The 27,100-nt window shown below is 54.6% G+C and overlaps 1 protein-coding gene across 5 annotated transcripts in view; it reads right to left on the reverse strand.

Moving 5' to 3' along the window:
* Nucleotides 1-4,258: 4,258 nt before the first annotated feature.
* RUVBL1 (RuvB like AAA ATPase 1) overlaps nt 4,259-27,100 on the reverse strand; it is a 39,568-nt gene continuing 16,726 nt past the window's right edge. For 3 of the 5 annotated variants that reach the window (XM_074344190.1, XM_074344187.1, XM_010961373.3), the window contains 8 exons: nt 22,360-22,511; nt 19,473-19,562; nt 18,548-18,697; nt 16,887-16,950; nt 15,661-15,859; nt 9,325-9,427; nt 5,460-5,551; nt 4,259-4,646 (listed from right to left, as the gene is read on the reverse strand). In XM_074344190.1, the coding sequence (XP_074200291.1) occupies nt 4,487-4,646; nt 5,460-5,551; nt 9,325-9,427; nt 15,661-15,859; nt 16,887-16,950; nt 18,548-18,697; nt 19,473-19,562; nt 22,360-22,511 (1,010 nt within the window). In that variant the 3' untranslated portion in view covers nt 4,259-4,486. Of the gene's footprint in view, nt 4,647-5,459; nt 5,552-5,884; nt 6,968-8,232; nt 8,399-9,324; nt 9,428-15,660; nt 15,860-16,886; nt 16,951-18,547; nt 18,698-19,472; nt 19,563-22,359; nt 22,512-27,100 lie in introns of those variants that run through there. The other 2 variants (XM_074344188.1, XM_074344189.1) reach the window with 2 other exon arrangements.

Raw genomic sequence — 27,100 nt, forward strand, 5'->3', positions numbered from 1 at the left:
TTTCCCTGACTGCTCTTCCCACGTGCGCGTTTGGACACACACTCCCAGCCCTCCCAGGCCTCGGCCTCCGTCGTCGCAGATCAGCAGCAGGAGCGGGGCGCGTCCTGGGCGGGGCGGGCGCCGCACGGGGGCGCTGTGGCCTCGCGGTGGCGAGCGGGGCGCGGTGGGGCGGCTGCGGAGACACCAGGAAGCGGCGAGGAAGGCCTGGGGCGGTCCCAGCTGCCGCTCAACTCCGTCTCCACTCCGGGAAGCCCTCCGGCCGCCCAGCAGCCCCGGCTCCCGCCCCTTCCCGGTGGCGTGCCGACGGCTGTCCCGAGGCTGTGCGCCCTCGCCCATGAGGCCGGCGGGGGCGCGCGGGCGACGGGGCCTGACTCGGGTCTTCCGAAACACCGGATAGTGGGGCAGCGCCGGCGGCCGCGGGCAGAGGCGGCGTAGCTGTCCCCATCCCTCGCGCGGGGCCGCACACGCGTGTCCTGGGACTGCCGGCCCCGTTTGCACGTGCGCCCCCGCGCCCCCCTCGCCGCCGCGTCCCCATTAATCACGCGGCGACGGCGGTGTCGAGCGCGCAGCCGGCGGGCGCCCATCGGCCCATCTTATCGCGCCGGCCCAGCCGCCTCGCGCGCCGCCCATTGATCGCGCCGGCCGGGCCGGGGTCAGCGCGGGCCGGGCGCCTGACAGCGCATCCATCGCCGCAGACGAGCGCTGACGGCGGCCCCGGCGGTGCGGCCCGGCCATTAATCACCGCGCCTGCCGCGAGTGACGGCGAGGGCGACAGGGCCAGCCGGCGACAGCCAGCCCTGCGGCCGCCCGCCCTCCCCGGACCCCGAGCAGCCCGGCACCCTGCCCAGGCCGCCCCGTCCCTGGGGCCTGTTGTCTCCAATAAACGGAGGTGAGAGGATGAATGGATGGGTGAAGAGTAGGTGACCCAGATGGCCCCTTTCTGCCTCTCCGTGGGCCTGTTCCCAGGCTCCAAAAAGGAGAGCTCACTGAACTGGGACAAAGTGGACAGTCACTTCTCCCCTCTGGCTGCCTTGGCCCTGCCTGGGCCTCACTGGGGACGCGGGCCCGGTGAGGGCCAGCACATCAGGTTTGGAAGCCGTGAACACAGAGAAAAAGGTCCATGCCTGTGCGGGTTCTCTCCCCTCTGCTCCAGAGCCTGTGTGGCCCTGAGCCAGTGCCCGTCCTGCGGGGCCTCACACAGAAGGGTCCAGCCACAGGGAGCCTCCAGGCCTCTCCAAGGGCCTGCTGTCTTCCCAGATCCTGGCGGCCTCTGGCTCCTCTTAGACAGTGTGACCTTGTCTTCTTCCAAGAGGGACAAGGACTGGGACCTCTTCACTGAAAGTTAGTATCTCTCGAGTGCCTGATGCAGCCACATGTCACCCCAAGTCCCCACACGGATCTATGGGGCGTGACTGCCCCCATCTTACAGAGGAGGAAACCAAAGCTCAAGGACCGGAGGATCCAGGGCCAAACCCAATCTAAACCACGCCCCTGCCCACCATGCCCCCGGGACCTTCATGCCCCCTCTCTCCTCCCTGCCGCCTCTGACCGGGACCCCTCCAGACCAAGGGCTGCTCAGGTTGGTCCAGATGCTCGTCCAGAGGCCGGCCCAGGACAGACCCTTGTGGGGCCCAAAGAGTACTGGGTGACCAGTGTCTGTGGCTTTCCTGGCAGAAGCCTGCTGGCCCTGGAGTCTGAGACAGAGGCCAACAGGAACTACAACCCCCACCACTGGGAGTTCCATTTTATTAGAAAAATGGCTGAGAAAGTTTCACTAACCAAGCAGTCACCACCACCTGTTTAGTCCTAAAAAACAAAATGTCCTAAGACCTAATCCAGGGGGTGTCATCTAAGAGGTGTGGAGGTGAGAGGGCATCTGGGCTGAGAAGTGGAGGAGGGGGACAAGGTGGCTTCCCAGCGAGGGGGAGGGACCCATCTTCCAAAAGCCCTCCCAGCCCTCACATGCATTCCAGCCGGCAGTGCAGGAGCAGGGAGCCGGGATTCACACACTCCTCCACCCAACTGGCCTGCTGGGAGGCACCCTAGAAACCCGGGCCAGAGCTTGGAGTATCAGCCATTCCTACAGCCACCCCCACCCTGCCTCACGTTAATATTGCAACAATTCTTCACGCCGCAGCTGAAATAGTGCGAAAAATGGGGCTGCTGTAATTGTTGTTAGATTGTGTGTCAGCCTGATAAGATGTAACAAATATTTTCCTCCCCACCAGGGTCTGTTTCCCTCTTGGTAATGGATGGAGAAACTTCTCATAGTCGGAGAGGGATCAGTCGTAAAAACTTCGCCTGAAAGATTAATGTAATAATCACAGGCTTTGCTGGAAAAAAACAGGAGGGAAATTAAAATAACCCACCCTTCCTACCTGTCCAGAACCATCTCCCCCACCTCAGAGCGCAGACGAGCACGGAGGGCCGTCTCTCTGGGTACCACCCAGGCCAGAACACCTGAGGAGCAGGAACGGGGGCTGTGACCACATGCCCATCCTCACCAGGACTGCTCTGCACGTCTGGGCCCCTGTGCTGCCGGGAAGAACCCTGCCCAACCTTCACTGGAGGAGAAGGTATGACTCTCCTCACACCAACCCTGCTGGCCTCACCTGCCCGGCACAGAGGTCAGGTCTTGAAGGCCCCTCCAAAAACCCAGCACCCTGAGGAAGGCAGGCCACCCACAGGGTTAGGAGCACAGACTCCAACCACCTGATTCACCCTTACTAGCTGGGCAAGTGACTCGACCAGCACCGATCCCATCGGACTACTGGGAGAACGTGGATGGAAACGTACAGCATCACACAGGCCCGAGCACACGAGTGCTCGCTGAGTCACTCTCCTTTTGTTCCAATGTGGCTTAAGTCGGAAGGCCAGAGACACAGGCCCAGCCTCAGCCTCAGAGGAGATGGGTGGCCAGGGCAGGCCACCGCACTCAGCCTAGCCTCGGGAAGTGTCCCTTATCCCTCCCTGTGCCTGGTTCCCTCACACACACCCCCCAAGACCCTGCTGGGCTCTCCCTCAGGGGCCAGGACCACAGAAAAAGACCCATTCTGGCAGCAGGGACTCGCTGGGGCCTCCACAGGGGCAGATGGACCCCCACTCTCAGCCCTCCTGCCTGGTCTCCTGCACACGCTCAGATGATGGTCACTAACGGGAAAAGAGCTGTGCTTGCCCCAAAGGACCTCACGGCCGACTGGGATGAAGGCAGCAGCCGGACCGAGCTGCCCACCCGGCTAGCACCCCCCCCCCCCCGCACGTAACAGCAGGGAGCCCTGCCCGAGACGCACTGCTTCCACACCTGGGCCCTGCCGCCAGCGGCACAGGGCTGCAGAGCGCTGCGCTCATCCTCCCGGGTGAGAATGTGCAGCGCGGTGTCCGCCGGGCGCTCCGCTTCCCCCACTCCTCGGGGACGGATGGAGAGGGGCCGTTCCAGTGCTCTGGGGGCACGGCAGGGGGACGGAGACAACGGAAAGGGCTCCCCATGGTCAAAGCTGGCACAACTTGAGCAACAAAATAACGTCGTGTTGGTTTATAACCCATGAGTGCACCCTGACGTAAACGACTGAATGAATACAGTCAGCATCAAAGAACACTCTCCGGGCCAGAATCCCAGTCTGTGCAGACAATCAGCCCTCAAGGAGGTGGGGCAGATGCTCCGTCCCCCAGTGAGGGCTGTGCTGACACCTCCCAAAGAGGACAGTGAGGAAAAGGGGACAGAGAACCTGACAGCACGACCTCAGCCGGGGGACCAAGGTCAACAGCACCGTGACGCGCCCGGTGGCGGAGTCCCCCCAGGACAGGACGTGACGGAAACGGCCCTTCACCTCTGTGCTCTTTCCCCCAGTGACCCCGGCCCCAGTTTAATGACGAGAGAACATCAGACAAGCCCCACTGAGGGACATTCGGCAGAGCACCTGGCCAGCACTCCTCAAAACCGTCAGGGTCGTCAGAGACAAGGAACGTCTGAGCAACCGCCACAGCAAGGAAACCACAGAAGTGACGACTGAAAGCGAGAAGTGGGCCCCAAATGGATCCGGGGACAGAGAGAGGAGAGCGAGTCACGAAGGACACTGAGGAAGTGTGCACAAAGCACAAGGACGCAGTGCGGGGTCGTCACGTGGGAGACGCGCCACGGCTGTGAGAGGCGAACAGCGAGGGACCCCTGCACCATCTTCCCCACGATTCTGTACAACTCCGGCTGTTCTGAAACACAAAGTTTATTTATTTATTTTTTAATTAAAAGAAGAGACAGGTGTCATCAAAATAACCTAACGGGATTTATTAGAAACACACCAGGTGAGACAGGTTCCTTCAAAGCCGCCACGAGAAGAATGCTAATAATTTAAACAGAAGCCTTTCCACGCTGACCTGACAACACTGCTACCCGTCTGAGTAGGGCCAGAGCCCAGCCCGGGGGTGAGACGGCTGCCGCAGGCCGGACGGAGGCTGGGCCCCCAGAGTCTCCTCGAGGAGGGCCTCGCCGTCACTTCATGTACTTGTCCTGCTGGTCGGCCAGGACTTTGGCTGAGGACTTGGCATCGTAGAAGAGCTCGCTGATCTCCTCCACGTGCTCCTTCTCAATGCCGTCCTTCCCACTGATCCTGGCCAGCAGGTTGGCCGGGGTCAGCAGCTGCACCGAATACCTGGAGCGGACGGGCAGGCATGAGGAGGGGCCGCAGATGAGTGCCCTCCCCGAACCAGCAGGAGCACTGACAGCGGGGCTGTGTGTCCCCCGCTGCAGACACAGCAGACAAGGACAGTTGTCACTGCTCAGAGATCGGCAGTCGTGACCCCATCAGAGAGGGGCCAGAAGTCACCAACATGGTGTGAGCGCCACCCCCTAATCTGTCACCCTCTGGAAGTCCTCTGGCAGGAGGCACTCCACTACTACTGTAAAGGGAGCGCAAACCTGGATGTCTACCGTGGCGGACAGTGACGCCAGGGTCCAGATCAGGACACAGGACCTGGCAGAGAAATGAACACACAGCCCCCTGGAAAGCACACGCCCCATCCAAAGGCACGGAAGCCCAGGAGTTTCTGAAGGCACCTTCCGCCAACCAAACAGCCACCAATTCTGCTTTAGATCTCAGCAGTGAGGAGCTGCCTCGAAGGAAAACAGGGTCGGGCTGAGCTCTGTGAAGTCGTGATGTCCTGCGGAGTCAGGACGCCGAGAAGGGCCGCTGGTGAGCAGTCAGGGAAGTGCCGTCTCTGTCCCTGCTCCTCTCTGACCCTGGCCTGGCCGTGGGCGGCCTGCCCTGCACCCGACCTCTGGTTCTGTCCACCAGAGGGGGCATCTGCTACCGGACAAGGGGACGCAGCCTGTTGCTCAGCTTTCTCGACACCACCTGCAGACATTCTGCATTTGCCCCGAGACAAGACCCAGCACCCAGTATGAGCGGACAAGGCCCAGTGCCCTGGGACGGTGCCAGAAGCGAGTCCGCGCGTAGCCAGCTCACCTCAGAGTCGTCTTGGTCCCGATCTCCCCCAGGTGGCTCAGCGCCTCCTCGCTGATGTTGATCCCCTCTGTCTGGGCTCGGATTTTAATGATCTTTTGAAGGAGAAAAAAATGATCAAGCGACTGACCTCAGGTGTCCCTGTCCTGCCTCCTAAAAGCACAGAGGCCCAAACCTGGGCTGGCGGGGCAGAGCCGACCCCGACGGGAACTGCCAGCCTCGCACACCTCCAGGGTGGTGTCACTTGCCTTCGACAGGAATGGCTTCATGCAGCTTTAGAAGGCAGCTGGTCCCCCCTGAGGCATGCTCCAGGGCGGCACAGCTCCTGCCCCCTAGCCCTGCCTGTGCAATTCCCCCCAAAACCTGTCTGGGCTCCCTCAGGGGTGCTAACCTTCCTCTCCAGTGTGGGCACCACCACCTATAAGCACTCAGGCAATAAGACATTTTTTATTTGCTTGATAAATACGATGGTTAAATAAATCAAAAAAGTTACTTTCAAAGATCTATCAGCCCTCATAACATCACTGGAGGTATCTAATCTGCCAGGAAGAGGCCGATGCTTGCTGCGGCTTGAAGACCTTGGTGAAGCTGGAGGGAAGCAGGCTGGCGCGGGGACACCGACACGAGTGGCACCGGGACCCTGCAGGCGCAGCGGTGCTGAGTGATAAGGGGCCGCGGGACAGTGACGCTGTGTGTTGTGGAGCTGAGATAACTCGAGGACTTCAAGCCGCACATAATACAGAAATTTTTCACTTTGGCAGCTTCGTAAACAAGATATCAAGAAGCCTTGTTTAAATTAAAGCTATAAAAACACACCCGGGATAGAGACACCAGAGTGGGAAAGACTGAGCCCCTCGCCACAGCCTCACCAGGGAAGAGGGACCGGGGGTTAGGAGATGGACACTTCCAGCAGGCGTCCAGCTCTCAGGTGGAGACCCCGAGGGCAGGAGCCGCAGAGGCAGGGAGGCTGGCGTCTGGGGACCCTGGTTAAAGGGCTCAGCGTGGCGGCTGCTGTGAACGAGAAGGGCCCGCCCGCAGGAACCAAGTCCTGCAGATGCGAGCAGGCCAGGGCCGAGGTGCAGGGCCAGTGTGCGCCAGGGGAGGCGGCCCTCCGCTGCAGACAGCCAGCGCCGCCGGGGCCGAGGGCCAGGTGCTGGCAGGGAGGTCTTTCATTTTGTCAGGAGAGACTCAGAACTCTGGTTTTTAATGAAATGTCCCGATTGCAAAATGTTGTCAACTTGTTTAAATATTTCACAAACGGCACACTGGCCACATCACACTTATCTGGTCAGCCAGGGGATGCCAGGTGTGATCTCTGTCCAAAGAACCTCAGCTGGTGTGTGAGGGGCCCACCGTCTGGGGTCCACAGAGAAGTGGAGCTGAGCAGAGAAGTTTCTGGATGGACGGCGAGGAGAGCAGTGGGGCCGAGGCTCCAGCCACGACAGCCAGAGCTAGCAGCTCTGTGTCCCTGATACAAAGGGCTTCTCGCTGACAGCCAAGAGAAACGGCCCCTGGGGGACGCAAACACACGGCGCTGGAGCCTGGCTCAGGGGAGACCTTCGCCCCGGGCCTCCCTCAGGGAGCCGCGGGGAGCGGGAGGCTTGGCCTCAGGCGTGGGGCACGCTGCTCTCGCTCTCCCCACAGCAGGCCAGAGCAATCCCAAGAGCTCCTGTTTCAGACTGCTCGGACACGGACAGTCTCATAAATTAGATCTTTAATCATTTAATAACCTGCTGGGATAGTTTACGAGTGTGCCTGTGCTGATGGCACAGCACACAAGTTACATTTGCCTTGTTTTTCAAAAACCTAGCCCGGGCTCCAGGAGAAATGCCGAGGTCGTCCCCTGCACTGCACGAACAAAGCCATGTGCGTCCTGGCACTTGGTCTGCCCTCTGCTAACCCGAGAGAAGGCCTGAGAAGACGCCCTCCTGGCCGAGCCTCCGGGCCCGGGGGCACAGCCACGTCAGGGGGCTGCCCGCGCACTCTGGTCGGACAGAGGCAGCAGAGGGGCACTGGCTCCGCGCGGGGCCCCAGCTCTGCAGCTTACTGAGAGCTGCTGCAAGGACCCCCGAGCTGTCTGAACAGCAGGAGCAGCGGCCGCCGGGGGAGGGATGGCGGCCCCATCCCTCCCCGAGTCCTCGCCACACCTCGTCAGTCCTCACGGCAGAGGAGGGCGCCCACCTGCTCCGCTCACTCAGCAAGGACGCTCGGCGGGGCTTGGGGTGCGGGAAGGACCGGTTCTCCTCTGCTCTTGCTCCCGCCCCAAGCCGATGAATGCCCTGACTCCAGCCGAGCACTCATCCACCAGCCAGGGCCCACTATCTGGAGACAAGGCCCAGCCACTGCCCCGTCCCCTAAGTAAGGCACCGGCTGCCGCCGCGCACCGTCAGTGCTTCGGGGCTCCGCACTGGTTATGGACAGGAACCTCTGGCTCCACGAGTTACCACGTTGCTCCTGGGTGCTGGTCAATGAGAAATGCCAGCAGCGCCAGCCAGACGGGCCACGGGCAAGCAGCGGGGCTGCTGGGGAGTACCCACGAGAGCTCCAAAAGGAGAGGCTCACTGACCCACTGCCACTGGGGATCCGCCCCTAGCTGAGGTATTTCTGGCAGGTAGGAGGCTGGTGGCAAAGCGACTAAGAACACAGGCTTCAGAATCAGACACCTGGATTCCAGTCATCATTCCTGCCACTGGCAAGCTTTAAGAACGTGGGCAAATCAATCAGCCTAAATCTCAGTGTCCTCTTTAAGAGCAACAGTGACGACAGTTATCCCCACCTCACGGTGGCTGGGGATCAAACAGCTCCGGATGAGGTCCCACAGAGAGTGCCTGTGCTCTCGCAAGGAGAGGGTCTGGCAGAGCCTGCCAACACGTCAGTGCACGTCCACTCCATGTCCGCTGCCTTGGCCACACGCTGATCACACGGTGAGAGATGTACACCGTCTGGGGCAGGGGTGGGCAGAGCAGATGGCTGGGCTCTGCAGGGCACAGCCTGGCTTTTTGTCCTAGACTTGCCGCCACTCAGGGACTCAGCCATCAAAGAGGAAAACGACTGCCCGGAAGCACCAGAAAGGGCTGGGGATGCTACGGTGCCGAGGCACTGCTAGCAGGGCAGTGTTCCAGCGCCAGGTCAAGCAAGAGGCAATTCCGCAGGGGAGCTGGGGCTGTGCCCCTTGGGCCAAGGCCAGTCTCACACTCCCCTGTCATCTCCCGCTCCCAAGCTCATGTGGATGAGCACACACGGTGTCAGGCCTGAGCCAGATGCTTCTGCGTGCGCCTCCTTCGTGCCTCTGACTGTCAGGTTAGTTTTATGGCCTCCGTTCCATTGCCCCGAAGCTTGCGGCCCCGCCCCACTACCACCTCTATGGCCTCGGCAGCAGCCCCAGGCGGAGCCCCCAAAGCCCCGGGGAGACCTGCGGCTGGCAGCGCTGCTACGGCGGATGGGCTCAGCTGAGACTCCAGGTTCTGAACCTGCCCGAGCCGGCCTGCCGTGGGTCCTGAGCGCCTGGCTTCACCCACTAGGCAGAAAGGGCGCGGCTGGGGCCTGGGCTGGAGGCTGTCACTAGGTGATATATTACTGCCTACTTCCTAGAGCTGGTGGCCTCCCTAATGGCTGTCATCAAGTCGATTCTCTCACTGTCCCTTTCTTAAGTTTATCAAAAGGGACAGAGTAAAAGAGAAACAGGACCACAGGCAGCTGAGGTTTTGTGACACTAAGGCATCGTTCAGGTGGGGGCCGAGGCTCCGGAGCGCTGAGGCCTGCCATGGCAGCATCTGGGTGCTGGGGTGGTGCAGGAGCCCAGGCCAGCCTGCAGGTGCCTCCTTGCGCGGCACTGGGGGCGCGGGGAGCAAGCAGCGGGGGCGCTCACCTGCTTCATCTCCTGCGGAGTGTACAGCATGGTCCGGATGATCATCACTCGGTCCAGAAGGTCGAGGGGGATGCCGTGGGGAGATGTGATGTCCTCCGTGCCCCTGCAAGGCCGGAAGGACTGCGTCACTCGGGCCCCTGAGACGGGAAACCGGACACCAGAAACGCGGCCGAGGCACTCAAAGTGACAAGCCAGCCAGTTCTCGTCCTGAGAGTCAGAAGCAGCGCCACAGGGCACAGACTAACTCAGGTGGCATCGAAAACAACTTCAGTATTTTGGCAAGTATCAACACCACAGGAGATTTGGGGAGGAGGGAAAGAAAAGCCACCTAAAATCATATTAAAATATTAATAATGGTGTTTTTCAAATTTACATAAATTACACTAAGCACGTAGGTGTTTTTTGCCTTTGTCCATATTGCTTCAGTCTTAAAAACCCATCAAGTCCTTTACTTAACGCAAGCTGTTACGCATTTAGGTAGTTTCCAATTGCTGCTAACGATGCTTTGATGAACAGTTTTATGCACAAGACATGAACGTTTTCTCAGCAACGCCTGCAGGGCTTGACACAGCCTTGAATATCTCCTCGGACGAACGAATGAACGGATCGATGTCCTACTTTACGCGGCTACACCAGGGGTCTGCCCCCACCGCGCTGCAGCCGGCACGGGGTATTCTAATTCTTAGAGTTTGCTGTGTTAATGGTTTAGAGAAAGAAGGTAACACATTCTCTGATCTTGCATTTCCTTGATTACTAATGAACCATTTGAATGTTTTCCCTTATATTCATTAGTTATTTTTTCTTTTTGGGAACCGTCCCCTCATGTCCTTTGCCTGTTTTTCTCCTGAATCCTTAGCCAAGTCAGAGGAAGAGCAGCCTGGGAGAAGAGCCCTGCCAACCGGCCAGGCTGTGCAGCGCCAGCCGCCCGATAGAACGTGTGCCGGGCAGACCGGTGGCACCCGGGCGGGGTTTCAGCCGTGTCCTGAAGCCCAGGGGGCGGGCACGGGGGCTCTTGCTCTGCCTTTGGGAGCCACAGCAGCAGACCCCTGGCAGCACCGATTCTGGCCTCCCCAACCTGACCAGACTGCACTCTGTGGTCAGCAAAGAACAAGGGCAGGTCATTTGGATTTAACCATTAATATCAGAATACTTGGTTTTAAATATAAGCAAACATTCCAGAAACATAACTTCAGTTAAAAAAAAAAACCTGTCGAAATTCTATCCAGTCAGTTGAAATATAAATGTGTATTCATTACTTCAGGAATAAAATGTCCTGACACATGCTGTAATAGGATGCACCTTGAAAACACGCTGAGTGAAAGAAGCCAGTCACTGTATGATTCACGCATAGGAAACATGCAGAAAAGGCAGAAGAGATCAGAGGTTACCAGAGCTGGGGGAAGGGAAAATGGGAACAGAGGTTTTGTTTAGGGTGATGGAAAAGTTCTGGAGATGGGTGGTGCTGATGACTGTACAACACTGTGAATATAACAAATTAATGCCCCTGAATTGTATACTTAAACACAATTCTAAAAAGAAGAAAATGGGGGAAGGGTATAGCTCAATTTATAGAGTGCCTGCTTAGCATGCATGAGGTCCTGGGTTCAATCCCCAGTATCTCCATTAAAAAAACAAAAAGAAAAATAAGTAAGTAAACCTAATTACCTCCCCCCACAAACAACAATAAACCAAACCCCCCCAAAAAAACAATAAAACTAGAGTTAAAAGAAAAGAATAAAATGCTACATTATTAACTATTTTATATTAAAAAATAATTAAGACCTTTCCAAATAAACAGTGACATAGATAAATACAAATATTAAGATAACTTTAGAAAAAACAAATCTTTTCCACCAACAAATATTTCTAAAAATAATAAAAAGGAAGAATTATAAAGGTGGGATTCTGTCGTGATTCAGTCTCAGCCCTGGTACACCTGCAACCTTCACATCACAAGTGCAATCTTTAAAGACCACATTCACTTTTTAGTTACTTAATTCCTAGTTAGGCTATGGATTTCTTTCTTTTTTTTTTTTTTTAAGTCCTATTTGGGAATTCTCTCAGGAATTCTTGGGAAATCTTTGAAAGATCTCAGTTTGTGTCTTAAAATATCCCCAGTTTTGTATCACTCATGGTAAATCACCTTCAATTCAGACATAATAACAAATATTAAAAGTCTAAAGAAAAAAGATTAGAGAAAAAACTTCAAAAGAACAGAATATATAAGAATGAATTAAAAATGTTCTTATAGTTTTCAGTCCATAAAACTAGAAATTAAGATGAAAAAAGCCTGCCTAAAGACTGCTAAGCTTTTTTCAGGAATTAAAGACATACTAGAAATTTGTCCAAGCTGTGAATCTCAGGTACGAAGTTTTCTTTCAGACAACATATTAGTGAAAAATGGCTTCCAGAACTCCATTCGGTTAGGCACAAAAGGACCAGTGACATTGCTAAGCGGGCCAGGGGACAGGCGCTGCCGTTTACCCGTGTTCCTGTGAGGGGCAGTGACACCAGGGGGCGTCCTCAGTGCAGAGCAGTCACTGTTTGACAAGGCAGCCATAACAGCCACATTAAACTTAAAACTGCTAGTGGTAATTACACGTTGGCTAACAGTGCGATTAACTCTTGTACCTGGAAGTCCATTTCTGCCTTTGGCCTCAGCCTTGTACTGACTGCACCATTATGCCATCTGACAATTACTGGAACTGTCATCGGTGTGCCTCTTCCAGAGGTAGTTCTGGGTTGTGAGGCCACAAGCCCAATTCTCCTTGGACTCCAATATGGTGTATCTGCAGGCACCGTAGCTGTGCTCCTAGAAATTTATCCTGTAGACGTATCTACACACGTGCACCGTGGTTGGCTCTCTTGTGAATACTTTCCTCTTACTGTGACTCAGAGTTCCTCCACTGTGACATGCTGATGTTTTGGAGCAAGCTGTTTTTTGTAGCGGACTGTCCTGTCCTGTGTGTCACAGGATGCTCTGCAGCATCCCTGGCCTCTACACACTAGACGCCAGCAGCGCCCCACACATGTGACAAGTAAAACGTCCCGGCTGAGAATCAGTGTCTGACCGCTTCTTTACGTAACCCTTTAACTGCAGGGACAGATGATACAAAGTTCTTCCACTGACAGGAAGTCAGTAAAGAACTTCCCTCTGGGTGAGAGAAAGGGTAGCTCCCGTAAGTCCAGGGAACCCTGGCTTGGTGGACACAGAAGAGCGCTAAGAAGAAAGCCATTTGATTTTCGGATGAAGGTGCCAAGACAATTCAATGAAGAAAGAACAGTATTTTCAACAAATGGGCCAGGGACATGCAAAAGAATGAAGCAGGACAGACCTCTTCCTTACACCACACACAAAAATCAACTCCAAATGATCATGCACTTAATTAAGTGCTGAAACCATAAAACTCTTAGAAGCAATCATATGTGTGAATCTTTGTGACCTTAGATGAGGTAATGGTTTCTTAGATATGAGACCAAAAACACAAGTAACGAGAAAAAAAACAAATTTTGGACTACTTCAAAATTTAAAACTTGCGTGTCAAAAGACATTGTCAAGAAACTGAAAAGACAATCTATAGAATGGGAGAAAGTATTTGCAAGTCACATTATCTGGTAATGGTCTCATATCCAAAGTACGTCTTTTTACAACTCAGCAAAAAGACAAACAACCTGAGTGAAAAACAGACCAAGATCATAACACGGTTCTCCCAAGGAGATACACAAGTGGCCAAAGAGCCCAGCATCATTAGCCAACAGGGAGATGCGAATCAAAACTACAACGAAACACCACGGCACACCCACCGGATGCTTACAGTAAGAAAGACAGCAACAAGCAACTGCCGTGCAAGACAGCCCGGCAGTTCCTGCAAAAGTCAGATGCAACTCCATTCTTAGAGAAAACTTACGTCTCCATAAAACTTCACACACAAGTGTTCACAGCATCATTACTCACGACAGCCAGGAAGTAGCAGCCCGACCCACTGCCCAGCACCTGATGGACAGTTCCGAGTGCTGTGCGACAGTCCGCGCTCTGGAATGCCACTCAGCCTCAGAAAGCACACAAGCACTGACGCGTGCCACGACGCGGACAACCCTGGAAACACTGTGCTCGGTGAAAGAAGCCAGGCACTGGAGACCAAAGATTGTGCGGTCCCATTCATGCGAAACGTCCAAAAAAGCAAGTGCATGGACCGAAAGTAAGACTCCTGTTGCTGGGCTGTGTGGAGAGGTGCTAGGGAGGCTGGGCGGGGCAGGGAGGGGGAGGCAGGGTGACTAGTGACGGGGAGAGGACTTCTGAAGGGGCGACAAAAATCTCCTGAAATAGATTATGGTGTGATTGCACAAGTTGGTGAGTACACTAAAAACCTCTGAATTTTACGCTGTAGGTGATGAACTGTATTTTATGTGAATTGTATCTCCACAAAGCTGGGTTTTTTTAAAGCACTACTTAGGGTGTCTTCTCCCACAGAGTCACGCCTGAGACCACACTGCCCCTCAAGTCCTGACGCTCTGGTCGCAACAAAGAGACTTGCGGACAGAAACCCCCTGCAAAGAAAGACGCCTCAATCCCGAGGGCCCGCTCTCCACAGACGACACCTCCCTGGTGTTCAGAGCTGGGTCAGGGCCAGCTCCGCTTTAGTAGCTGAGGATCCAGGAGAAAGGGAAGGACTTCTCTAGGCGGCAGAGGGAGAAGCCAGGGCGGCTCCACCTCCTCCGGTGCCCCTAGGGGGACCCCCTGCCCTTTCACAGCCACTTGTCACGTCACAGCCCACAAGCAGCACAGGAGAGCCAGTCGGCAGGGCTAGCAGCCAGGTGGCCCCAGGCATGTGGCCCACGCAGGTCCCCTCCCCTCCCACGTGAGTCTGGAGATAACGTCCATTGGCAGGGTTGTCAGGGTCCTGGGAATACAAGATGACCCCCGCGGAGAGCTCTGCACGGCTTCTGGTGCAGACAGAGCCTCCAGTAACCGAGTTTCCACCCCTGCTTCCTTTCGGGCTGGAGGTCAGACGTGGGTCTGAGGGGCGCTAAAGCTCAGCAACTCCCTCCTGGGGTGGGCAGCAGACCGCACACTGCCAAACCTGCGCAGGGATTCCAGAAATGCCATCATTCTCATCTACACCAGATTCAGTGCTCAGGATTCAAACCCCAGCCTTGCTGCTGAGCTATGGGGCCCTGGCCAAGTTCCACGTCCGAACAAAGAGAACGAGGCCCTTCCTCATTAAGCTGAGGTGGGTGCGGCAGCATGCCTGGTGTGCGGGGAGAAGCCTTCAGTACCTGCCGGTATCGCTGTTACCACCGCGACTGTGACAGCAGCGTCCTCACCACCATGATGAATTCCCCACGAGGCCCTGGCACCAAAGCCCTCCTCTAGAGCATCCGTCCCCATCTGGGTTACCTCAGCGCCCCTGGAAAGAGACTCACACTCTGAGCATCTTCCCGTGGGCAGCTGCAGTCTGGCAGCAACAAATTGCCACCTCCAACAGCCCTGCATCACATCCATCTGGACGGGCTGAGGCCAATCCTCCCAGGTCCCACGGAGCAGGTTATGAGACAAAGCCACGTTCCCATGCCCTTTTTCCCTAGATGGAATGACGCTAAGAGAAGGACTCTGATCCTAAGAGATCTTGGTTCTGCCACAAGCTGCCTGGCTCTGCGGGCCTCACTCTGCTGGGCTGGGTTACCCACCAAGGGGAAGGGGTGTCTGCTGGCAGAGCTCCCCGGCAGGGGGCGCCATCTGTCCAGGCTGAGGATGGCCGACCAAAGCAAAGTCCAGCAAGCCTGGAGGGTCTGTACGGCAGGGGCACCCGGCTCAGCAGGCACGTGTCCGGTCTCTGGACGCTGCCCAGGTAGCTGGGCTCCTCTCACTGGTGGCCGGCCAGGACCTGGTCCAAACCGCCTTCCCTCGAAGACTGCAGAAAACACCTTGACCATGACAAGCGGTGGTCTTATCAAGACAGCATCACTGAAGGGATTCAAAGAGGGACTACGAGGTGCTGCCACACGAAGCTGAATTACATGCCCAATTCCTCGTCCCGAGCGAGAGCGGTCACCTCAGTGCAGGTCCTGCCCCAGAAAGACATCACCTCTGCCACTCCAACCAAGTGAGCAAGTCACACCCCACCGGAACCCCAGACGTCACAGGGAGGCCCTCACGTGCAGGAACAGGGTGGCTGCCAAGTTGGTGACCACAGTAGAATGAAGTCAAGCCACTGAGTTTTTCCCTCGAAATGAACACGACGGCCCTGCACCCCCATCCCGACTCACAACATTAGACAAAGTGATTCCGGGGGGAACCAAGGAGCCCAGAAGGAAGACGGAAAGGCCCCATGGTACCTGATGACACAGTTGCCTCGGTTGGACGCAAAGATGACGATGGGAGCGATGGAGGACTCCAGGGCCCGGTGCAGGTACGTGAAGCACTCGATGTCCAGCATGTGGACCTCATCAACAAAGAGCACTCCAGGGACCAGCTCAGCCACGCCCTGGTCGATGTACTTGTTCACCACCTTGTTAATCTCCCCTCGGAGTTTGTCTAGGAGTCGGCAAGCACAGACAGGCGGGGTCAGTACCAGGTGGGGGAGACCGGCACCCTTCTCTTCTCCCCCCACCCCAGATTTCCATCTAAGACCAAGTCTGGGGCCAGGCCTGACTGCTGGCTGTGGGCCCTGGGTGTCTATGGCCCCCTCCCCCCAGGCTTCAGCTTCATCGCCTGGAGTAGGGATGATCTTGCCTAAAAGTCACAACATGAGCAGGGCCCCCAAAGATGTGTCTCGTTAAGTCTGTAAATGGGTTTTGCAGCGTTCCACCTGTCCTCACAAGGGTGTGCACTCCCCAGGCTGTCACACCCACCACCCTGCTTTATTACTCACACCCACCCAACTCGGCTCCCTGCCTGGTTCCAGTCTGGGAGCTATGGAAGACGTGAGTTTTCATATGCAAATGTCCCTGCTCTGTACTCGTTAATAACCCTTTCTCTTGGCCCTGTATGACAAAGCTTCAGTTAATTAACTTTCAATCAAATGCTTGGAGGAAGGAACAGGGTGCTTTCAGAATCCTCTCTGGAGGGAAACCTGTGAGGAACGGCCCCATCTCAGAGCTCTAAGAGGAGCCAACCTCTCAAAAGCTGAATAACCGCTCATTCTCCAAACTAGCGCCCGTCTGATCAGCAGGAGGGAGCTGCTCACAAGGCCAGCGCCTTCCACTACAGCCGTCAGGCAGGGCCGGACACAACCGTGTTAAAATGCAGGGAAACCAGAGCTGCCCTGGGCGTCTCTAGCAGAAAGGGCTATGATCTCGGCCCTGGCTGGAACTTAAAAGAAAACAGGGCTTTAACGTTTAACATTTTTAGGTGACAAAGCTATAGGTGTGAGGTCATTAGGGAAAAGAGGAGCGTGCCAGCTGGAAAGGGAACTGCAGGCTCACAGGGGCCGCCACACCCCCGCCAAGCCTGAGGACGCGCCGGAGCGGGGCCGCGCTGCAGAGCGCAGCCCCCGTCCCGGGGCTGTGTCGGGCAGGGCAGGAGGGCACCTCCCCAGGCCCGGCCCGGCCTCTTCCCTCACCTGTGATCTCTGTCTTCTTTGGCTTCATGAGCTGGCCCATCATAGACAGGATGTCCTGTCCGCCCTGCACAAGGGAGACAGGAGTCAGCCCCACTGCCAAAGGCAGGCACATGCCTCATCGCTGCCCCCAGCCCACTGCTGCCCGTTGTCAGCTCGCCTGGGGCCTGCGGTGCAGGGACCCTGGGCACCTCCATGGAAAGTCTGAGGAGCTTCTAAACACGAAGTTTGTGAGAGGTTCCCCTAACCTGTCAGAATCATACAAAATGCCTTCCTGGGAAGTACCAGCTCCATGGGGCCCACCCCGACCCCCATGCCAGCTGTGTCTCTTCCCAGTCCCGAGCTCCTTCATTCCACAGCGCTGGTGACCCTTCCCTGGGCACCCAGCTCTTTCAGGACTCAGTTCTAGCCTCCCTGCCAGGAACCACCTTCTCTTTCCTGGGAGGCTCCTCTACGGGGCGTCTGACCCCAACCCCTCCCGCTGCTCCAGGCCCCAGGGACAGGCGGTTGTCAAAGCCTGCCATGCACCTACTCGCCCCTTCTGCTCCTCATGGGACACCGTCGCGGTCGCAGTGACGAGCCCTGACTGGGGCCCCTCAGCACGCAGAGCCCGGCCGGCCCTGCAGCACGGCTGACCCTCACCAGGCTCGCCAGCGGCCTGCGCCCTGCTGCCAGCCCCTCTTGCAGGGGCAGCAAGAGCCCAGCATTGTGTGATCCCCTGCTGCTTCCAGGCCTGACACAGATGCTTACTGAATGTTCAACAGTGAAAGGTAGCAAAGGTTCCTGAGCACTTACATCTGATCCTCAAAACAGCCCTGCCAGGTGGGAAATATCATGTCCTTTTCAAAGAGGAGGAAACTCAAAATCAGAGAGCCCTAAATCACAGAAAACCCAAAGACCCAAAGTGACTATTAGCGGAGCCCGCTGGTGTCATCTGGCGACTGGCACCCGGCAGGCTGGTCTGCGGAAGCCACTCTACAACTGAGGGGACCTGCTGCTCCAAGGTGCTTCTTCAGCAACCTCCTGGCCAAGGCTCCAAGGGACAAAGCACCCACAGGCCAAATTTCAGGCTAGAAAGCCTATTCCTTGTTAGGGAAGAGCAGCCTCTTTTAGGAGAAAGAGGAAACCAAACCGTAACTCTCTACCAGCAGGGAAGAGTCGGGGTCTTTTAATCTCACGCTTCCCAGAGGAGGCACAAAGTCATGCTATACGGTCCCACATTTCATCAGTCTGGACACAAGTGTCCACCTTCAACTCAGCATGACGAGCAGACACAGCTTTGTCAGGCTTCCTGAAATCCTGCGAAGGGCTCAAAGCACCCTCCTGCCCTCCGCATTAGCACCCGGAGAACCCCAGGCCCGAGCCCAGTGCTGGAGAGGAGCCAAGGAGAAGCTGGCCAGCTCGGGCCAGAGGCTGGGCTGGGAGAGGGAACAATGCACAGGAAACCATCTGTGACTAGAGCCTTTGAATTGGAACAAAGGAGTCCCTGGTAGCTCATGTCGATGTTAATTGCTGAACATTACAGACAGAAAAGGACCGTCTGCCCTCGGAAGCAGCAGCAAGACTGACAGTTCACTCCAGAGCCCCCAGCACACAGAAGGCTCCTGCACCGGGCAGGGCACGGGGCGCGGGGCGCGGGGTGCGGTGCACGGGCCGGGCAGCACCTGGGGCCGGGCGTTGGCCACGTCCAAGTCGTGCAAGGTCACGTCCTGGATGATCTCCTTCTTCTTGTGCACGTCCCCCTTGGGCAAGGGCACGTACTCTTCAGCTTCAAGGTCGAATTCTGTGGCGTAGGTATCACACCGGCCCTGCCTCTGCAGAAAGAGAAGCCGGAGTGTCTGGCAAGTTCCAATGCCAAGTCCCCAAGTGGCACAGCGCAAGGTGAGATAAAAGTCTCGGGTCCCAACTGTGGCCTGACAGCCGCCTTGACAAACTCCAAACATGCCCTGCTCCCCTGCTGCCAAGAGAAGGACCTATCTGCTCATCGCTGGGCTCCAAAACCCAGCTGAGAAACACCCGATACTTTCTCCCAGAATCCTTCCCCCTCTTTTTCTTTTAACTGCATGCAATTCCCGATAAAGGGCAAATCCAGTAGATTAACCAGAGACGGAGGGGCTGTTCAGACTCTTCTGTAGGTGGGTGATTTATCGTATGATATGAAGTATTATGCTCATCCATTAAACAGTGAGGAACTCTATACAGGACACTGAATATCAGATATAAAAGGAATGCCAACTAATGCAGCATTCCTTTCCACATGCATATATCTTGGGAAGAAAATACCAAAGAGATAAAAGGAAGATTAAATACCCTGCACATTTCAGTTTGAAAATGACTACACTTGTTTCAGTTTCTCACCATTCTCCCCTCTAAGCAGGTTTCAGTATTTTTCTAACAAGACTGTCTGTTTTAATCATGAGAAGGTTAAAGAATGCAGATAAAGGGAAAGCAAACTTGACTAAATATAAAGGGGCAACTGCTGACCTTCTGTCACATCACAGCTGACGCCAGCGCTGCTCCCCGCACACCCAGGATCCCCGGGAAAAAGAAAGCCGCCTCCCGGCCACCTGGGACTCCTCGTGGCATTACCTTCACGGCCCCACTGTTGGCTTCAATGTAAATCACATCTCCAGCCTCTACTCGTTCTTTCTGCAAACTTTCAAAAATGCTGGGGTCCAGCTAAAAAAAAAAAAAAAAAAAAAAAAATTAAACCAGAGAACTACAACATATACTGTACTGATTTCTGACATACTACTGGGAGGTAGCTTCCCATAAGAGACTGGAGGTGGCTAATGGCCAGATGGAGGAGTTCATGCGTGTGTTAGGATGTGTGAGACTGGCTCTGGGGCAGGAGAGGGGCACAAGGGGAGGCCTATGCCCTGTCCTCTCTTTACTCCTGAGGTTGCAAACTGGCAAATGTGGCTCTGACTGCTCCCGGGTAGGGCCCACACTGTCCACGGGACCACAGGCCTTAACACCCCGTTTTGAGACTGCTGTCCGCCCTCAGTCCTTTGCTCTCTCCACTTCGAGCGGGGATGGACGTTTCTGAAGCACTCTCAGAACCTGCATGCTCTCCGTGCCTGGCATTCTGCAGGCCTGGGGTTTTGGACAAGGCTCTCTGAGCCTGGGTTTCCTCATCTGTAACAGCACCCAGGCGTGATCAGACGTGTACGTTCATAGGAAGCACAAAACCAGGACTCCCCCCAGGCCACTCAGTTCAGATTCTGGTGTTTGCTCCCTGGGACCACCTGCTTACACCCTCAGGAAGGGAAGGAGCACACTGTGGGAGCTGTCACCCTTCTCTGGTCACCCTGCTTCACGCTCCCTGACGTGATCAATATTCTGGGAGAGCATCTTTTGTAAGGAGTCAGTATTTAGAAATAAGTTTCTCTCAGTAAAACTTCAAGGCGAGCTGTTACTCTCAGTTAAAATCCACAATTTATACATGAAGAAAACTCGGCTTTGTTTCAAACAAAATTAAAGGGTAAGAACCCAGAACTCAGTGAAAAAGGCCAACACAAAAAACATATACTGTATGATTCTATTTACATGAAATGTTCAGAAAAGGCAAACACGTAGAAACAGAAAGTAGATCAGTGGTCGCCAGGGACTGGAGGCAGGAATGGGGAGCTACTGTAGATGAACCTGAGGTTTCTGCCGGGGTGATGAAAATGTTCTAAAACTGGGTTGTGGTGACAGCTGTGCAACTCTGTAAACAGACTAAAATTCCTTAAGTTGTGCACTTAAAATGGGTGAATTTTACTTAAAATGAGATCTCAGTGAAGTTGTTGCAAAGAGTAACCACAGAAGGAACGTGGGGCTCTGCCTCCCTGGTGAGGGGGCAGGCCCCTAACCCGGGGCTGGGAGGAGGGAGGCACTCGGTAACGAGGGCGGTACCGCCCCCTTCACACCTACACACCCACCCCGCATTTCAGCTCCTTTGCCTGTGTCCACGTGCTAGGAGTAGTCGCTATGGAGCACCCACTATGGAAGAAGAACATTCATCCTCTCGTTTTCTCAAAGAAACTGTGTAAAGCAGTTCAACCGATAGCTGAAATCTAAACTGTGTGCATGCCTTATTTTATCTGTCCGGTGTTGGAGGGTACACTTTTTTTTTGCCTCAAGCATTTTTATATTGGTTAATTTCCCAAATGAATTGACTAAATATGTAATTACTGGAAAGGTGGCAGGTCCTACTAAGAACTCTACTTAATGAGGGAGAGGTTTACGAGAGGTATTTGTCGAGCAAGCTCCTGAGACGGAAACCCTGTCAGAAAAAAGAAAAATGGTCCTTTGAAAAAGTAGCATTTTTATGAGCTCCATAAAGCAGTAACCAAGAAACCACCCTACAGAATCAAAGAGCCGTAAAACTACAGAGGAGAACAAAGATGGAAAAGTTATATGGTCACTCTAATGCAATTTACAGATGGGAAAATGGAGGCCCAGAGAGCTCAACTGACTTCTAAAGGTCACACAGCAAGTCGGAGGGCAGACTGCCCGGTGGTGGACTCAGGGCCCACTCTGCCCCAAAGCAGCTGTAGGGTCCTCGGTAACCCCTTAACCTCTTCAGGGGCCCCAGTCCCTTTATCTGTACAAAGAGGGAAATCACACCTGCACATATGCGCACGCACACACACACACACAAATGCACACAGATTTGCAGAAGCACTTGGCCCAGGGCCTGACACACACAGTGAATGCGAGCTGTGACGACAAAGTCACTCACTAAAAGGGCAAAGCTGCAATCCAGGTCGCCCCACCCCCACCCCACCAACAGCCACTGCTTCTTGGGTAACCGGGTGCCACACCCAAAGCTACAACGTCTACCCTCACAATAACTGTGAGACACGCAATCACCATTCCCATGTAAAGAGACCAGCGCTCAGAGACAAAGTCACTGCCGAAGACCATACCGCTGTGAGCAGCAGACTCTTCCCCCGGTGGCCCTGCGGGCCGCACCCTCAAGGCTTTCAAGACAGGAGTGAGCGGGTCACCCAGGGCCTCCCCCACTGCCACCACCACGACTATCCATGGGGCCCCGGCCTGAGCAGAACCCACCACTGAAGCCCCCGCACACAGCAGGGACCACCGCCAGGACTGCGTTGGGCCCCCAGGTCCAACCGTCATCGCTCTCCACCTCTCACTGGATCACTCAGTGCTGCCTCTCCCCAGGAGCATGAGCACTAGAACTGAACTACCAGCCTAGGGTCAGGGAGGCCTCTGACACACGGCCACGGCGTGGCACACAGGGGGGCACCACACAGCTCACGTCCTAACAGACACAACTCCCTCAGCGTCAGCAGGAAAGGAAGAGCCATCCTTACTGAGTTCTCTGTGTGCCAGCCCGACCCACACCTGACATCCTCAAACACCTGGGACCTATCGTCGCCCCCAGCGCACAGAGGAGGAAACCGGGCAGAGGTCGCCCGGCGCGGGGAAAGCCTGAGGAAGAGGGCGGCCCACGGCGCGCGCTCACTTTCAGCTGTTTGGTCCCCTTGGCCGTCTTGAGCCCTATGATCACGTGGCTGATGGTCTTGCCGTAGCCGCCCATGGGGTTCTCCGTCTCACACGGGGTGAGCTCTGTGACCTCGCCCTCGTAGACCTCCTTGGTTTCCTTTATCCGCAGCCCTGGAAGAGATGGCAGGTGAGTCCTGGTGAGAAAAGCACCCCTCCCTCTCGTTCTTTCAACAGCCTTTTCAGCCAGAAAACTTCCACGTCACGAGAACTGACAAGTCAGCCTCCCTCGTACTGTGAAACTACAGCCACGTCACAGGGACGTTAATGGCTATTAAATCTATTTTCAGAGGATTCTAGAAACTTCAACAAGAAAGCCATTCGAAGTCACTGTGCCTGCCACCAATTCAGAGTGAGGAGGGAGACATCCCAGGGTCAGACTGGGTGAAGATGTGCAGGGAAGGGAAAGCTGGCAGACACAAACCCTGAGCCAAGGCTGCAGCGGCTGCGCAGCTGTCGGAGCGGCCCTCCTGCAGGAGGTGTGGTTGCCACGGCTCGGCTCACCTCACCCAGCCCGCGAAGCAGCCGCGGAGGACTCTGGGTCCACTGCACAGACACAGGCATCAGCCCCAGCGGCAAGGCGAAGGGTCCTTTCCTCTGCAAGGCAGAGTGAGGACTGGCGTCTGAGTCTCTGGGCTCCAGGAACCTGTGTGGTCCTACCACACCGCTGGGCCCCGCTCGCTGCCAGCCCTTCCCAAAAACTTGCCCTGCCCTCTCCCTTCCAGTTGACACGAGCCCCCTGACCTCATCACCCCTCTGCCAGGTGACTGTGACTCGGTCTCTATCTCATCTATAGTTTGCCCAAAGGTGAAACAGAAACATAAAGTGAATACACAGATTAAAAAGCAACAGGACAGATACCAACCAATCTACCATGTAGGCCTTTATTTGTAACCTGATTCAAACAGTTCCATAGAAGAAAAAACACGACACTCTGAGACAACTGGAAATTTGAACACTAAGTAGATGCAATGATATTAAAGAATTTATTGTTAATTTTTTCCAGGTGTGATAATGGCATTTTTTAAGTCCTTATTTTTCAGAGATACATACTGAAACATTTATAAGTAAGAAAATGGGTCTGCAATTAACTTCAAAATAATCTGGGAGAGGAATAATGGAGGCTATAAATCAATCCAGATCGATTATGAGCTAAAGCTGGTGGTGGGGCCATGGGGGAGGTCATCATACCACTGGACTGCTTTTTGAACACTTGAAATTTTCCAAAATAAGATAAAAAAGAAAAAACAATGAAATACTACTCTACAACCTAAAATTTAAAAGACCGATCGACCATACCAAGAGTTAATGAGGCTGCAGGACAACAGGAAGGTTTACGCTGCTGGTGGGACACTGGTTTAGAAACAACATGGAATAATCTCCTAAAGCCGAACACAAGAACACCTGTGATCCCTGCACTCCAACTCCGAGAAGCGCGCCCACGAGGCAGGGGTGCCCCTGGGCACCGAGGGACCCAGCACGCGATGGTCACGGCAGCACTGTTAGTAACTGACAGACACTGGGAGACTCCAACGTCCATCGGCAGCAGAAGACGTAAGTGCACTGCGGTACATTCATACAGCAGTACCACGGAGCAACGAGAAAGAATTATCGCCACATGCAACCACACGGATGAATCTCACAAATGGGAGGACAGATCCTGCACGGCTGCGTTTGCTTCAAGTTCAGGAACAGGCCAGCTACACTGTGATGTTAGAAGCAAGACAGTCGTTAATGGGAGGAAAGAAGGATGGCGACTGGGTCACAGGTACTCTGCGGTGCTGGCAATACTCCCTCTTGAGTGGGTGCTGTTTCATGGGTTTGCAATGTGTGATAACCGCTGAGATCTACGTTTTGTTCTTGCACTCCTCTGTGTGCATGCACCAACATATCGAGTCACTTAAGGAAGATACACTTAGATAAATCGCACCAGTGAGCCCAGGTAGAGGAAGAACACGGCTGGCATGAGCTGCGGGAGCGCCGCCTCTCCTGCACCCAGCCGCGGCGCTCACCCTGCAGACTCGCCCGGCGGGCACCCACAACGCCTCCCGCCCTGGCTGCACGCACAATCTCGGGTTGGGGGCTGGGGACCTGCTGTCACTATAAGCGTAAAGGTCCCAGCTGAGAACCACTCACCCAAAGAACGACGAACTTTGTTCCACTCACGACGTGGAGACGTGAGCAACTCTGACGGCGGGGGGCCCTGACGTGCTTTGGGTGTCCACACCCTCAAGGCACCTCTGTCCTGATAGGGAGATACCCCAGTGACACAAAGAAACACCACCCGTGGTGTCAGACACTCTCAGTTACTTCCCACTTTCAAAGACGGCCATTATCTTATCACTCGGTTGGCTGCCTGCTTTCCCCAGAAACCCAATCGGGACAAAGACTCTCTCAGATATTCAAGTTAAGGAAAAGTTTTACTCTACTTTCATTCAATCCGATAGTCCACAAATGGAAGTCTTGGAATAGCCCCAAGAGAGAGGCTGCATCTCATTTTTACCTTACCAAATTCTTAGTTTCTGAACATCAAGACAAAAATTTTCCAAACACGAATGCACCAGAAGATTGTGACAAACCTGGAAAACTCTGTACTTTTGAAGGTAACTTTGATTTTCTTTTTAAATCAAAACTTTTATATTCCGCAGAGCTGAGCTCCCTCAGATGGAAGGCATCGCTCTATTTACGGGTGGACGACTGTGACATGGCATTCCTTGAGTGGGGGAAGGCAGGCATGCCGGTCTCTCCCCGGCCCCGCATTTGTTCACAAGTTGCTCGTGCTGACAAGCAGGCAGAGGATGAGGGAGATGGACAATGAAGCCCCTGTCAGCCAGGGAAGGGGCCGGGCGGGCGCTCTCTCCGGCAGGACTACGTGCACGACACAGGTTTCATCTGCTGGCTCAGGTTTCCAAATCCCTGACAGGGACCTTCATCGCATCAAGGAAGCAGCACAGACTCCTTGCTTTTTATTTCTGGTCAGCTTACCGCCTCCTCCCCACCCCCTCTGCCACTTCACAGGAAATCAAAGGCAGAGGAAGATGGAAACGGCTCCTTTTTGAAGACAGTCAATGGCCTGCCTTTTTATTCTGTGGCAGGATCAAGAAATTTCTCCTCACCTTGCTGCCATCAAAGGAACTGCATCGCCCCCCCAATGGCAAATCACAAAACAGATGCCCAGGAAATTTATCTCTACTTTTTCACACGTTAACTTTAACCAACCCAAACATGTGAGTTCACGTAAAGTTCAATTTTGTCATCTTTTATCAACGTCAGAAAAGTATTTTTTAAATAAATGAAAATACATTTGAAAAGTATTCAGATATTTAAATCAACTGTAACATTTTACTTTTTATCTCATTAATTGATGAGATAAAATCTCTGCCACATGTTCATTAAATCTGGGGGGAGGTAATTAGATTTATTTATTTATTTTTTAAATGGAAGTACTGGGGATGGACCCCAAGACCACTGCACTTCTACCACTGAGCTACACTCTCCTTTTGAAAAGTACCCAGAAAGGTTTTAAACTATGAAGAGGGTCCTGTGAGGCATTTCCACCATTATCCCAGATACAATACAAAAGTCCAAGGACAACACTACATGTAATGACACAGGCTGAACCTCACAAAGACAGACACTGGAAAAGAAACGAGACACAGCACCGAAAGTAGGTTCCATTTAGGTAAAGTTTAAAAAGGACGAAACTAAGCCACACCGCCTAGGACGCAGGCGGGTGGACAGCGTTCTGACCGCCACGCCGCTCACGCTCTGGGATGCGAGGGGCCGAGGGGCGGTGACCGGGGAGGGCACAAGCCAAGCCTGTGGCACCAGCCATGCCCTGCACCCTGAGCTAAAAGTTGACTGCATGAGCATTCACCTCATTATTATTTAACCTGTAGGTACTTTTACATACTTTTCTATACGTATGTTATAGTTCAGTTTAAAATAGGCACAAAAAAATCCAGTGTTGCACAGTAAAAAAATATTTCCAATAAGAAATATTTCGCAGGTTAGAAAACTCCAACACGTAGCCAGACACAGCCCAGAGTCTGGTTTAGAACCAAAGTCCCCAAGTCCAGGACTTACAGGGCCTGGCAGGCACGTCACAGCAGAGCAGGTCCCACGAGATGGAGGCTGGGCGAGCTGGTGCGGCCCGGCCGGTGCCAAGGGACTGCTCCGCTTGGCCCGCTGCTGCTGTGGGGGAACGAGAGCGTCCTCCACGGTACGTGACATCGCCCAAGTTCTAAATCCCAGCAACCAACTCACAAGTTCTTCAAGAACACCGTGTAAGTCAGACAACATCTATCGACCAGACACAAACTGAGGGCTAGCTTTCTTTTGCCAAAGGCCTGTTTTCTACCTGCTTCGAACAGCGCCCCCTCCTCTCACTCAGAAAAACTTCACTGAGCACCCCTCCGCCGCTGGCTCCCAGGAACTGGGGCTACAGGAACAAACGCCCTACACCCACGGCACACACTCCCCAGGCGCCGTCTGCTCCTCCCTCACTCCCCACCACAACAGCAAAGACAGGGCTCCCCTGCACCTCCTCCCTTTCAGACCCACGTCTAATCTTTCAGGGATCCTGTCGGCTCCACCATCCAACTGAAGCTGGAAGCCAACTACTTCTTACCGCCTTGACCACCACCACCCGAGTCCAAGCCACACCGTCTCCCACCCAGACTCTCCACGGTCTCCCTGCTTCT

This window comes from Camelus bactrianus, chromosome 17, assembly GCF_048773025.1.
Source record: "Camelus bactrianus isolate YW-2024 breed Bactrian camel chromosome 17, ASM4877302v1, whole genome shotgun sequence".
Classification (NCBI taxonomy): Eukaryota; Metazoa; Chordata; class Mammalia; order Artiodactyla; family Camelidae; genus Camelus; species Camelus bactrianus.